This window comes from Bombus pascuorum, chromosome 9 (assembly GCF_905332965.1).
Source record: "Bombus pascuorum chromosome 9, iyBomPasc1.1, whole genome shotgun sequence".
In the NCBI taxonomy this organism is placed as follows: Eukaryota; Metazoa; Arthropoda; class Insecta; order Hymenoptera; family Apidae; genus Bombus; species Bombus pascuorum.
The window spans coordinates 13,122,149-13,137,893 of record NC_083496.1 but is presented as its reverse complement, the minus strand read 5'-3'; the positions used below and the strand labels follow the sequence as shown (position 1 = coordinate 13,137,893).

General features: G+C 38.8%; 1 protein-coding gene across 2 annotated transcripts in view; it reads left to right on the top strand.

Annotated features, from left to right (window-relative positions):
- LOC132910981 (rho GTPase-activating protein 7) overlaps nt 1-15,745 on the top strand; it is a 352,390-nt gene that overhangs the window by 23,804 nt on the left and 312,841 nt on the right. For both annotated transcript variants that reach the window (XM_060967214.1, XM_060967215.1), the window contains exon 2: nt 6,650-6,889. In XM_060967214.1, coding sequence (XP_060823197.1) covers nt 6,692-6,889 — 198 coding nt within the window. In that variant the 5' untranslated portion in view covers nt 6,650-6,691. The remainder of the gene's footprint in view (nt 1-6,649; nt 6,890-15,745) is intronic.

Genomic DNA, 15,745 nt, shown 5'->3' with positions numbered 1-15,745 from the left:
AAGCAGGGGAATGCGTTGTCGGCCGTTTACGCGTGCTCCGCGTCGAAACTATTTGCACAAGCGGTCCGAGCGAAAAAGCGCGGCGCCCACGGTGTCTTTGGCCGCTGGATGGAAAGAACGCGGGATAATATGCAGTGTCGTATTGCTAATAATAGAGAGCAAGTATCCACGTGTCTGGCCAGTGCGGATATTATTATCGATTCCGTTACAGGGAACTGTCCTTAACGTAATGGCACGCTTCTAAAGCGTTACGACCGCGTGCTGTTGTGCGACTTTATGAAGGAGGAAGGCCGCGTAAAGGGTTTTCGCGGTTGTGTTTATGCGACCCTTAAAATTCGACGATTGCCTTTACGCCATGTGATTAACATACTTCAATGTACGTATCGTAAAAGCACCGATGGAGAGTATCATCGTGGCGTTACAGCATTCGCGAATAAATAACGTAGCGTCACGTGCAATTGATTTTCTACGCGGAGATGAAGCTTTAAAAGTCGTCAGTCGTTTCCATGCGATTACTGTGTTCGTGTTCTATGCGCTATAAATATCTCGCTTCGATAGGATTGATTTAGAAAGATCCTTGTGCCAGCAAATAATAGATGCTTATTTGGTATGTATTCTAACAAAAGTAATTTACGCTTGTGTATACATGTAGAGTGACCCATGAAAGTATTATTCGAACACTTGTAGAAACCTTTTATGAATATACTTTGTAGGTCATATGAAACATGTTGAATGTCAGTGTATATAGAAAGCGTATATAGAGGCTACCGGATATTTAGTGCAAATACATATTTCGCAGAAATCATAAACGTATTTAAACAGAAAATTATCTATTATATCGATAAACCTCGATATTTACCGGGAGCATTTTTAATATTTAAATATTGTGCGTCAAAGATAGATATTTATACTGTATAATAATCGCTTCTTAATTATACGTTTGCAGTAATTATCTTAATATTCCTACATAAATCTTCAGACTAGTTTCAAATTTTACCAACGCAGTCATCGCATTCGTGTGTTATTATAATGCTAATGAAATTTTAAAACCTTTTATATGACACACAATATGTACATAGAAGCTTTCCATGCTAAATATTTGAATACTTTCATGAACCACTGTATAAAGTACAAAACTCCTCCTATCGGTAATTTACAGGAATAACATACACGCGTAATCGGATTAGTGGAACGTAATCATAAAGAGGAGCATGGAAAGAGCGAAAGAGAGAGAGATTGGACGTTGGTCGCGCATCGCATTATTTCTGCGCTGTAACGCACGATAGAGTTCATGATTTAACGCACGTCTCAACTCGGATTCCTTCTTTAGCAAGTCCCGACGATCATCGTAAGCGGAAACGAACGACGTGACGTTTCGAGAGGGAGGACAAGAGGGAGGAAATTTCGTGTCAGAAAATCAAGGAAACGCGCGGGGCGAATATAATTCGAACGCGAACGACTTCTTGTATTCAGCCTGTGAAACCAGTGGTATTTGCATTGAAACGATAAGTTTATTCTGTAAAGACATATGTATGTAGTCCATTTATTAATGTATGGTATGCAAGACATTTTAGGCGCGCAAGGATATTCGCGGGAAGACATAAAGGTTCGATATTTGTCGACCGTTGTTGACACGTTGAGCGTCACGATGGTATAAATTTTTTAGACCGATTAATATAAAGCAAATTTCATGAACTAAAAAGCTTTCAACAATGCAAATTGTCAGAAAAAGGTGTGCAAATGCAATATGATATTTTTCAAAAATTAAATGTCACGCTGTATATTTCGATCTATTGTGGCTCTTGGGGCAAAATATATAAAATTCGCGCGACAGTCAACATCTTAACGAACCGCGATCGCGATCCTTTGTCGAGGAAAAGAGAGACCGTTCTTCTTGTTCCATGTTACCTGTACGGTTCGAGGAATTGTCGGCGAAATTACTGTTGGTGTCCGCTTGACAATGTCGGCGTAGGACGTGGGAATTTGTGGCCGGCGATAGGTCAGCAATGAACGCCTATTTCAATAGCCTTGATAGAGGTATCGCGAATGAAATTACGGCGAACAGTAATATTTCGTATTCACAGCTGGGGAGAAAATATTTCGTTACGGTTCCTTATGGCAGTGGAACGGAAAAAATTGTCTAGTCGTGATCGTACATTTTAAATATAATTGTAATATATGAGACATTCTTCTTTTCATCATTGAAATCACATTTTGTTAAATTTTCTCATAACAAGCTTCGTTTAGATGAACTTAACTATCTGTGGAGATCGCGTTTGATCTGATAGGTACATATGAAACCTTTTTATAGAACAATGTTTTCGAGGATAACTGTTATATAATGACTCGATACTACCTATACGTATACTGCGCACTGCAATTGAAATTTACAACAAAATTGCAGCTGATGTCATTAAAAAAAGCGTACCATTACAATAACTGTAATGAATCGTATCTTTATTTAACGTTCCTTTATTTATGACACACTCTGCTTTTTTCTGAATTTGTATCTTCAAAAATAAAAAGCTTTAATTATGCCCTTGTTCTTTTACGGTACGCTCATAAAAAAAAAAGAGGAATTCAAGTGTGCCAGGTGGATGAAACCACGAACTTACTCGTTTTTCCACTCCGTCTATTTAAAACACCCATATAACATCTGCGATTTGCCATGTATCCATGTTAGCGATAATTTTTATCCGATGATAGCATTAAAATACCTTTTACCGCATATAAATTAATATTTAATCGATAAAAATGTTAGTTATTCAGATTTATCAAAGAAATTAAATTTCTTCTCTAATTGATTAACGAACGATGAACTTTTACTCCGATATAAGAATATATATGTATATTATCGCTCATTGTTATTGCATGGAACTTCTTTGTTCAAACGGATATAATGATAATACTAACATTTTTCAGATTACGACACTGAAAACTGTTTAATTGCCAAAAATGGTTACGCCATTAACTCTTCTTAATTTGTCTCAATCAACTTCTCGCCTCGTGAAGAAAAGCCAGCAGTCGGTGAAATTCCAGTCGACAACTGCCTGTCACCGAGATGGCGTGGGACGTGGGAATTTGTGGCTCGCGATAGGGACGCGAGGGGCGTCAGAATGCTTGGCAAATAGCTTCGATACCGATGCCTCGAGTGGTATCGATACCTCACCCCGATCAAATGCCATTCTCGACCACGGTGGACACGGCCAGTTGGTTCGACTGAATTAAAACTCGCCTTGAGACGCGTGTCTTTCTTATCGCTTAGAAATTATTGTCAGTAATTTATTCCCGATTGCACGAATCCCGCGAGACTTCACACCTGGATAGCTCAGATCGTAGAAATAACACGGATCGTTTGTGTCGATTGCAAATGTCTGGCAATGTAGCGTCAAAGTGGCGCCTCGAACCTCCACGTACAAAGCTTTCGCGACGCCAAGCGCCAGTTTCCAATGTTTTTCATTTCTTTTTTCTCCTCTTTCTCTTATATTTCTTGTATTTCCCCCTCCCCTTTTTTTCTTTTGAATGACAAACATACGATCGTCGTCGTTGAAATCGCAAACGCTAATCGTATTCCCGCTAATAAATCAACGTCGATCGAGAAACAGGTCTACGAAACCAGGCGGACTTGGCTTGATTTGAGCGTGTGTGTTTTGATCATTGCGTAAAAATTAATTAAATATCGATGTTGTATATCGTCGTCACAGGTAGTTAACAGGGCGTCACAGGACCCGACAGGCAGATATAAAACGGCGGACGCATGGCTAATCACGGTTTTGCGGAATCGATTCGAACGTGGTCGGCGTTCCAACGACGCGTAGAGGCGTGCGTACGTCTCCTCGTATAATTATCCAGACGTACAATATTTTCCATCGTGCAATGTCTCAATTTTACGTGTATGCAACAACGAAATACACCACAGAGCGCCGAGTTTCACCTCTGTGCCACGCATCGAAGTAGTCTCTGTTTTATAAATGGCTACTTTCTAGCTATATTATTACCGCTATCTTTGATCGCCGCTGAGGTCTAATTAAAAGTTGGATCAATTAATTTCACGGTAGAGCGGTAAAGTGTAATGATACATTTATCAAACGACGACCAAATTGTCCGTATATGTGTTCGTACATGGAAATAATTTTATAATTTGATTTCCTACCCACGCGCCACTTTTTCTGGATTTTAAATTAACTCGTAGCGTTAATGAAGTGGAAGCGAATATAATTACTCGAGAGAGGTAATGTTTTTCTTGCCTGTTGTAACGTCTTTATTCTTCGAATTCCAGCCAAGTCATATGCGATAATTACTTGGAATATCGTATATGAGAGGGCAAGAATTCCTTCGATAAACGATACGACGTTAATCAATTAATTTCGAGCTAAAGTGATAAATTATAATAACAAACTTTTATTACAGGTTCCGAATTACCTAACGTAGATACTTCGTAACTTGTTTTGCTGTCTACGTATATACTTACATTTGTGTTCGTGTATATTTATAATTCCTCTTCTTCTCACAGCATTGACGGAAGAATCTATTACGTGTTAGACCATGTTGGTCTCGCGAGTTTCTCGCGCGGAAATCATGAAATCGCTATGACGTTGCTCGAGCATCATCGTTCACCTGTGAAATCACCTGACATATTGAGTGTCGACAGGTTATTGCGATCCAGACATCCGGTGATTTTCTAATATTACGTCTGCGCCTCTCGGAGCGACTCGTGTTTTCATGCATAACTTTATTGTTGCCGGGCTCACTGAATGAAACGGTAGTCATATCATGCCCTATAAGTATGCCACTTGACTCCGCGCAATCGACACACACGATCTCGCTGTAGATCGCTCGATCGTGATTCAGGTCCCTGATGATAGAGACCCGTTGGCCCGTTGAACTTTAAAATGCTCACCAAACTCGTGGAAACGAGATCCATTCACAAAAGACCGTGTACTCTCTGCGAATGTTCAGCAAGGAAATGGATGAAACTATAAAGTCAAGAGTCTCAGGGTGATTAGAGTGCTTCCACATGGAGATACGTGTATAAGAAACACAACTAAGAGTGAAGTATAGGAAGAGACTCAGGGATGCAGTGTTCATCCTAATAAGGTAGTTGGCTGTTCTATTTCCTATAATTAATGACTTTGCAACAAAAGCTATTTTTATTAAATTATTCGACTTGTTAGATACATAATAATGTACGCTAATAAACAGAAACGAGATACGTGATACGATGAAATTTATATTATAAAAAATGATTTATGACTTAATGATCTTATGACTTACTGTGCAGTGAAAATTAACAACTTTGTCATGGTTCTACAACTCCACAATTTAATTAGATACGATTCTATAGTAATTCGAAGTAATTATAAAATCCACATAGGTATGTTTAACAAGAGACTGTAACGGAATTTCTTTGTAGATGGAGCGTTACGAAACTCGATTGTAAGAACGGGAAGAGAATCCAGAAGAGAATGTTGGTTGCGTTAATCAGTCTAATGATGTAAAACGATCATGAATAAAGAGAGAAGAGAAAGGGGTGGGGAAAGAGGTACAAACTGCAGCAGTAATTTCAGATCAGTCTTCTCGCGTTTCGGCGGGCAGACTAATCTGCGAAATATAATTAGCTCTGGTGACTAACGCGAACAGTTCTGCTAAATTTAGCCAAATGCAATCATAACAGCGCAGGTGGCCATTTTACCCTTTTCAAGTGTTTGACAAGCCGGGATTATACGAGCCGCTACACGCAGCGAGCCTAGTAGTGAGTCACACTAGGGCTAATTATAATCCTTTCGCCCGTAGGTATCCACCTGGTCTCTTCTTTTGTTCTCCTATTTCATCGTTTCAAACGCTAATTTGTATCTCCAACGATAATGATATAAATTATAGGCCTTTTTGAGGAGCAAATATGGATTAAAAGGGATTAGGAAATCTTTTGCTGACTGAAGACCATATAAATCACTCGTTGATTGAGAACTTTCGTTCCTTCCTCTGTCCTTGGGTTACGACTAGGTTTACTAGTGTTACAGTACTATCAATATTGGTCCAATTGAAATTAAATATGTAATACTGTTGGGTTTGATCATGGAGAAGGTATTGGCCAGTACTGTTTCGTTAATTACGTATTCTATTCCTTCAAGAGCTAGCGCATGAATTCTAATAAATCATATTTCTATGACGAATGTAATTATACATAGGCTATTACTATGATTATATTCAGTACAGACTATAATGTATTCAAGTTGAAACATTATATTTTAATCATAATTTCGACAATGGGATATGTAATTCTATTTATAATGTAGTTAGAACAATCCGCGGATATTTTCCTAAAAAGTTACCTTGATACGCATTGTATCATTCTAATAACAGTAAAATAATCTGAATTTCAATTTATTTTTAAATGATAAACAGTTATTTAAAATTCCACAGTTCACAATTCTAGCAAAATTTAGGAAATAGTCAAGCGCGTGAAAGATGTCAGACGGATACATAATTGCGAAACGATAATATACGATACATGGCGCCACGATAAAGTTTCTATCTCAAAGGTCATGGAATTAACCGAGGCATATCAATATGTCGCGAACTTTCTTCCAATTATCCGACTGGATCGCTTTCTGAATCACACTGATCGTTATGTTCCTCGCTGTTACAGGTGCAGAAGAAAATGCGCGTGAGGTCAAGGTGACGGTAGAGCATGGAGACCATGCAAGACAGCGGCGGGCTGTATGTCGATGGCTCGAAAGGAAGTGTCGCGTCGGGTTTACCCATCTCGAAAACAGTGAATCAGTTGAAAATAGTGGAAAGTGGTAATGAAAGTGGCAAGGTGCTGAACGCAACTAAATCGGAGATGGATCCATATAAGGAATTGGAGTTGTATCTCGCCAAAGTAAACGTGAGTTTCCCACGTGAATTTTTATACGCGATTTCTTTTTATAAAGTAGGATCGTACTTTGTGAAAGAATTTTATTTTATAAAAAGATATTCCATATGTGGTCAATCGAGAAATCTACATACATCCATTGATTTTTGTGTATCCAATTTATCGGTAGAAACTAAAAATGTTCATTATCACAAAATCATTTACACTCGCAAACACAAAAGCATGTAAAATGACATTGAATTTAACAGTATACCAACTAATGTCCAATGGGAATTAAAGAGGTATTCAATTCGCAAAAGTCGCAGAAAGAAATTGCTTTAGAAATTAGAAGCCCTTAAATTTTATAATGTATAAGAGGTACATATATTTACACTTTTATAATATTGCATATTTTTTTTTACTTTTCCTTCTTAGTGTTATTTTTTCAAATATGTGTCGAAGTTCAATTTGTTACAGTATTTCAAGTTTAACGGGCGTATGTAGATTTTTGTAACTGACTGCAATTATTGATCGAGAATGTTGGACGTTTTACGTTTAATATCAAAGTGAAGTGATATCACTGACGCTGATTGATAATTTTAATCACGGTCGAACGTAAGCGACGTTTTTAATGAAGCGTTAATACGATCCCGTTCATAAGACGAAACTCTTCTTCGACACGACACAACATGGTTCAGTTAGGAATCGATCATCTACTTTATCGATGTTTTCGCTGAAACCGTGCACAACAAATTGAATGTGACGCCATGACCGCTGTGCAAGATTCCAAAACACGTTCCGTCCATGACCGTCAGGTCCAACACGTCGTTTTCTTATTTCCCCTCGTCCTTTCTTTTTATTCTGTCTTTGCTTACCGCGGTACGGTTGTTTTAGAGGCCTCGACTACAGAACTAAATGCCTTGAATGACACCCGAAAGCGTAAGCCAGTTTTCGCCTTCAAGTTTTGTCTTTCAACGTCCTATCGGTTTCGGGGACTGATGCAAAATCGTATTAAATTCGCACCTCAAGAACTTCCACTCCGGTAGACAAGGAATTTTAATAGCTACTGTATATTTTTGATAACTAAAGAATAATCTGTAAATAATTCATATTATTCTTCTTTTAAATTCTATCGTCTTTTGATACCACTGATCGCTTAGTTTGTGGACTAGTTTTTATTGCATAATTATTTGGCATTTTTTAACAAGTAGGTATATTTTTCTTGCGCTACTAGTACGTTTTGATGTTTGAATGCAAATTAAATAACACCAACGATTTTATGAAATCACGAGAAAGAAAGAGCAAAAGCTTACATCGATTCAAGCTCTAAAGATATTCACCGATAGCAACTAATACCGCATCATTGAAATCCTTCTTACTCTTTCCACCTAAATTGGTAGACCTGTTCCAGAATCTCTACCCAACGAATTTAAACGGCGCGAACCTCCGGCGGTATGAGAAAAAGACACGCGCGACCGGTTACCATTCGCGAGAGTCAAAAGCTTGTACGTGGCCGCGTACATGAGATCCACGGAGCAATTATTTCTTACGAATCGTGTTGGTGCGTCAATGTAACTCGTCTAAGTAGTGTATATAGGCCTCGTAATGCACCGATGCATGTCAACACATTGCAAGGCGAGCATCGAAACCGATATTTACATTGAGCAAACAGAGGGTTTCGATCGATCGGCACACGTTGTTGCAACGTCGAACGTTGCTTCTAAAAACGAAGACGATGCGGAAGCATTCCGTCATCCTTCTACTATTTCTGCAGCATTACGTGACTCAGAATTTTCTGCCAGTTTGGCGTTGTCTCTTTTTTATTTTGTTGCCATGATGTTCGTACAGGGAGTGATAAAAAGAAGATACGAAGAGCTTGAACGAATCTATCATGCATGATCAACGTGTCTCATTATCTCGTTGTGGTTTACTCACAATAAAGGGAGAACATACGTATATGTATGTGCTATGGCATCACAGTTCAATTTTAGCTTTGACTTTAGTTCCATATTGGAACAGTATGAATTACTGAATGTGAATTGCGTACGATATTTGAATGATTCGTTTCAGACACAGTATATAATACATTTACTGTTAAAGCCGTAAGTAGTTAACGGCGATGAATACAGCCAGTGAAAAAATCGTAAGATAATTGATGGCAATATGACTTAGGATATTTAATGTTCTATCGAGTGGTAGGGCTAGCGATCTGCGTGTGTTCTTTTCCTGATATTCTATAAATCTGTTACATTCTATAAATGGTTTGGAAATAATTGCTACTTCCGTTAATTTCACTAATACAACTCCCATTAAATAGAGCGTAAATTTTGTTTTGTTATTATAAATTTTTTGCGATTTAGTGATTCAGTTTTCTTCATCTCATTAAAAAGATTCGGTTATTTAAGTCCTAGATATATGTATATTAAATAAACCCCGAATAAGAGGTAGATAAAAAGTCTGGATAGAAATTGCTAATGCTTTTCTAAATACATAATTTACTAAAAATAATCAGACATCAATTCACATTTATTACGACAGTAATACACTCAACTAGGTACAAAATTAGAATAACCTTTAGCAAATGCAAGCATTTCGATTTCGACAGAAGCTGTCGCTGCAAAGTTTCAACCGTCAAAAGTTCTACGTAGCATATTTCTTTCACGAGAGGGATCCCAGCAGTCGAAGAGATTTGGTCAAGGTTGCTTTTCCAGTCAAGTAGCTCCCTACAGAGTTCAGTCTTCGATCCTATCGTACTCTCCCGTTTTTCGATTGCTTGAGAACGTCAGCTTCTCTCGATCCTCCGTATAGGAATATTTCGTGAACATAAAGAAGGCGAGGCGGAGCCTGAGAGGTCAAAGGCCAAAAGCGAAGAAAAATGATGAAATCGAGGGCTCGAGTGCGTTTCCCTTGGTTCGTGGATGAGCTTGTTGGACCCTCCATGTTCGCACGATCGGAAGAAAAAGCAAAAACGCTTGTGTCATCGCTCGTAAAAAGCAGCAGAGATCCGTTTAAGTCATCTGTTGCTCAGCTTGTCGTTGATCGCGCGACGGGTCCCTTCTTTCTAGGCGAATGACGCGAAACTTTACGGCTTTTTTCAAGTAAGCTAGATAGTCGAGGCTTTGTAGTTATGCTCACCGACACGGGGCCATGAGCGAATTAATTGCTTCGCGGGTAATTAATTAAGCGGTTACGTTGAACAGCCGGAATTAATTGGACAGATGGTACGCGCTGGAACTGGCTAGTGCGTCTTAAAATGTTCGCGTTGCTGCTAGAGAAATAAACCACGAGGCACTAGGCGAGTGTTTAAATATGTCATAGGAGACGTTCGTGGAAAATTCATGGTAAGATAATAACTTAGATGAAGAGCTTTTGTTAATTAATTTCGTATATTGCGGAGTTACGTAAGCAGTTTTCTTATGACAAATGCAAAGTTTCTTTTACAGAAGAATAAGTTTTGTTACAGTTGATACATGAACCGTACACTTATATAACGCATGGTATTACAAACTTACTTCTTACCTCTTTTAATCGCGTTGGTGTAAAACGCGTTAGCTTGACAGTGAAATTTTGTAGTATTTAATTTTAATAGGAATAGCCCTTTTGTGGAGTGTACGAAGATTTTCACGAAAGATTATACACATCGAAAATCTTCTTTCAAAATTTATATATTGTAGAACCCCTCGAAATAAAATTCTATAGCTTCTAACGAAATTACTTGAAATGCCAAAAAGTCATGGATTACCATGTTAATTTAATTTAAATACATTCATTCGCATTCACACTCGTTTAAATAGAATATAAAATGAATATATGTAGTAATATCTAACATGTAATAACAGTATAATATCTATTTAGCAGCAATCTATCTTATAATTTATCTATCCGTAAAATGTGTCTATAATCAATTACTTAAAGCCCAAAGCTTGCGCTGATTAAACGCTATTTTGGATAATATGCTATTCCCTCGAAATTGGCGAATAATTAATTGATGGAAGTGATTCGTCGATCGGACAGTTGATTTAATCGGCTAACTCAATTATTTGGTAACTGTTGGTTATTTTGAAAGTTTGACCATGGAATTTGCGGCGAGATTAGTTGTCAAGGAGCCTTGCGAACGTCGTACAAACAGGATCCTTGTTTTCTCGTCGCGAAAGGAATGAGGTAGCGCTCATCGATAGCCTCGATTCCAAAGTCTAAAACGATTAAGGAGACTTGTTTCGACCGTGTCAAATTTAGGGCTGATCTCGCAGTTTGTTGATATTTCCAACACTCGCGTGCAAATCGCACGAACATGCAAGTTCTCGATGTCTTTGAATGGCTTTCATGGAAAATATTTATTATAGCAAGGAAGATACGTAGTAATTGCGGTTGATGGTTCGCGAGAACGATGATTTAAATTTCCTAGATTTCCAGAAACTGTTATTCACCAGAGAGCTGTGTAAAGCATGAAATCAACAGCAGTTTATAAACTGATCTTTGAGTATTGCGAAGGATAGCAAATCTGATGTAAATGTTTGTCAGTGCTTCACAGGTAAAGGAAAGGTTGTAAGGCTGTTTTCGGAAATTTTAATACAATTGTTTCCAACAAGTATGTTAACGACCATTCAATACATACCTGCTCATTAACTCCTCATAAATCGTATTTCTTTTTATCGTATACTCCTTAGGCATTACAAAAATTCCAAGAAAAATTTCACATTCTCCCAAGTGTCTCAAAAAAGTCCACAAATCTCTGTTTCCACGAAACAATAACTATAATAACTTCCCAAACGTTCTCTGTAAAAATAAATAGCTACAAGGGACTGGTATAATGGGCTGGAATGTTGGGTAAATTAATTAAGTGGCCAACAGCGGAAAGGTTCCGTGGAACGATTATGCCGTCGAGTGGAGATTGTCACGCGCGGGAATGTCGTTCATTGTGTCAGCGATCAGCTTCTATTATTCCTACGCAATTTACGCCTCCGTGAACGCAACCGAGCTACCCGTTCGCATGGGATCCGCGTAGGAGGGACAAACTGTGTAACAGATTGGCCGAGTGGCCGATCACCAGCTTGGAATTATTGCTTAATGATCGTGTATCGTGGAGAAATGTTTGCGGTCGACGATCGGCAGCTCGATCGCTTGGCCGCGACAGCTTCTGCGACGCTCACCTGGCACACAGGAGACAGGTGAGTCAGTAGGTCGCCGAAAGTGAGCTCGCTTTTTACAGCACCTCGGTTGCGAGTCCTCGCTTGAAATTTCTTGCTGGAACACGGCATCCCATCAGCTCGTGTCGAGTACATCGAAACTCGATGAATTGCGATCTTCCGGAGAATTTCGTTAAATTTCTCTGGGACGATAACGAGTGAAAGTTCATTTGCACGGTATGAGGAAAAACATGCAACAACTTTATTGAGGAAATCAAGATTTAATGCTTTGGTTTAATGGCGAAAGAAGAAGGATCCATGAGTTTGATGGCGTTGTTTTATGAAGATTTTATAGTAATCAGGAAGAACAATTAAAAAAAAAATTGTTAGAGATTGTGGAAATAGAAACAGCGAGAATACTTCTTTAGTTGTTTTACTTGGAGGCTTTTCGTTCTCTATTTTCAATTAATTCATCGAATCTTTACCGTATTCCTATGTGGAAACTTCTAATTTTGTGTAAAATTAGACACGTGACTCTAGACGTTTTTAAAATTGAAACTAGAATGTAAATCTCAGTCTACAACTTACATCGTAGCGAAAATATGTCAAGTTTTTTATTTGCATCAAAAGGCCAAATAAAATGTAGATTCTTCGATTAGTATATTTAGAAGTGATGTGTGTTCACATCAATTATGTAGTATCTCTCGTGTAGAAACTTGATATAGCTACTTTTGGAAATTGCGTCACGAAACAACGGGAGTGCGATTTCTAATCTTACTAAACTAGAAAAAGGAAAAAAGAAGCTTGTAGAGATTTTGGGCTTGTTTTCATCGTATCGTTCGAAGAATTTATGATGGACTATCGTTTCAACCGACCTCGCGTATAAATCCTGGCAAGCACGTGTTTTCAGTCTGATGTAGAAATCGATTGGTAGTAGTCGGAACGAAAGGTTGTTACATCGGGCACGATGCCCGACGCATAATTTAGTTACATACGAGCGGTACATCTCTCCTTGATGCGCGTATCTGTGAGAGTTGCTGTAAATCGTTTGACCCTCGGCGACTAAATTACAAAATGATGTCTGTTTTAACCCTGTGCAACATCCTCTAATGGACGTCTATATAAGAAAACGATTCAGCTTGATGACAGTAAATGGGATTATAGTTTCACCAGCTATACGAGCTATAATGAAAATATATTTCAGGTTTAGTTTCCTGCTAAGTTATCTGCGAATTTTGGCTTACAAAATAATCATATTCCACGGGATTTTAATTCTTTTGTGAAATGTACAGGGTGCGCCGTTAGAATTCGGACAGAATTCAATTTGTAGTTCCCACCATATTAGAATTCAGATGTTTGTGCTGATTGACTCTGAAGTTAGTTAAATATGTCAATAAGTCTTCTATAACCTCAAAATGACAGAACTCGTTAAGCAAAACCCGGAATACGATAGAAGAGCGGCGATTATAGAAAGTCTTCGCGCCGGGAGAACGCCGGTCGAAATTATAAAATTCTTTAGCTACCCAAGATCGACGGTAATTTAATTTTGTTGTGGGCAAAACCAAATTTCCAGCAAGTGTTCACGTTTTGAGCGTTGTCTCAAGTGAGGGCGACGTCATGCCTCCGCACTTCTTCCAAAAAGGCGAAAGAATCACAAAGGAGGTTTATTTGGAGGTCCTGAAGACAGTAATAAAGCCGTGGATGGAAATTACGGCTTCTGGAAGGCCGTATTTATTTCAACAAGATGGCGCACCTGCTCACACAAGTCATCTTGTTCAAAATTGGCTCTCTGACAATGTGGACATGTTTTGGTCGAAAGATTTCTGGCCTCCTAACAGTCCCGACCTAAACCCATTGGACTATTACGTGTGGGGCGTTATCGAGAGACAAACTAATAAATGCAGGCACCCCAACGTCAACTCCCTACGAGCTGCTATCGAGTCAGAATTCGCGACAATTAAACGCGACCAGTTGAAGTCAGCGTGCTCGCGCTTTAGAGCAAGAATAGAGCAGGTCATAGAGGCAGAGGGTGGTTACATAGAATAAAAGTTCTCAGCAAGGACCCTTTAAATGAGATATAACAACATTTTCATGTGTTTTTGTGTATTGACTTAAATAAACAACTTTCTGCACAAAACTTCTTTTGTCCGGATTCTAACGGCGCACCCTGTATTTATAATAATAAGCTTTTTGCAACATTTCAACGTAAATGCAATTACAAATTGTGATATTTGCTTCGAAGAATTGTAGCTTGCACAATGAAAAGAGTTTGATCGATTCAAGCTTTATTCAATTACTGTAACTAGTAAGCCGTCAAGCGATAGTATGCTTTTAATTCAGTTTGAATTATACAACATTGGATTATTATTCTACATTTACCTGATCTGTTTCATCCAAAACTGTTCTATTGCTACAAATGTAATTTTACGAATAAATAGCATTTACAAGCATTTACAAGCATTCACAATAAATTTCACCAATTTGCTTCTACTTCCACAAATCGTTTGAATCTTATTGGAATCTTTAACCATGACCATTTCTTTCATCCACCACGCACGAATCAAATAAACTCAGAACCACAATGCTTCGCCAGCTCGGTGATCAAGCTGCTCCGTGTCCTGCGCGGGTTCTCATGGTCGGTTCCCATAATCCGGGCTCGTTCGACGGCTTAAAATTTCAATCAGCCCCCGCGACGTCGAGGACACGAATTTATTCCGCGCTCGAGCCCGTCCGGCGTGTGCACGCGGTACGCGTACGTGTTACCGAGATCGGAAGATAGCTATGCAGATAGAGCGTTGCAGCGCGCGAGAACTGCAGCTGGCGTTTGCGTTTACGCTTCAGGTCGCCGCGTTCCGTTCTGATTATTATCCGCCACCTCGAGCACGACGTGTGCTATCGCATCCGAGCTGTACGAAACGTATTTGCATTAAAGCATCGTTCTCAACGCCTTCGTCGATCTACGCCCTCAAACGAAGGAAAACATACCCCCATGAACTTAGAGAATCTCGAGTAAGAATCGTCGACCGATTTTCAAAGTTAGAAAAAATTTGGTACACGACGCAACGACGGACTAACGAAAGAAAGAATCATGAGAAATGCGACTGCACACTTGTGACTATAGTCAAGAAACGTGATGTCCCTGTGGAATATGCTCGAGCAAAATTGTTTTCGAATGGCTTCACGATTATCGGTAACGTCCATGTTAATGGAAGCGAGTGGATCTGGAAATAAAGGAATCGCGTATAGATAAACGTGCGAACAGGTTGCAGTTTGCATACAGAATATTTGTAGTTTGCATGGAATATTGAGAGACGAGTGGAATTCGTACGAAGATATGTAGGAATTGGATTAGTACTCGCCTTATATACTGAAACATTGGTTGATTCGGGTGTGAAGATTGCTGAGATCAGCCGTGATCCGAAATACGAAGACCGGAAATATGAATGCATTCGTTCCTCGTACCACTCTGACTCGGGAATATTTCTACCGATTGGATAGAAATTGACTCCGTTGTTGGAACGAAATTGTAGATTGTGTTTGGGTAGAGCAGCGATTTTTCTCCAAGTTCAATTTTCAATTTTTACAACGGTGTCAGTAGTTTTGGTAGTTTAAAAGTGATTTTATGTTTCATACCGATTTCATGAAAATTCGTGCTTTTGTTACAAACGACTAGGAATATTGCAATTTACATGTAAAATACGAGATCAACCAAGATATATTTATTAGGTTGTCTGAAAAGTTTCTTTCGTTGATGAACAACAAT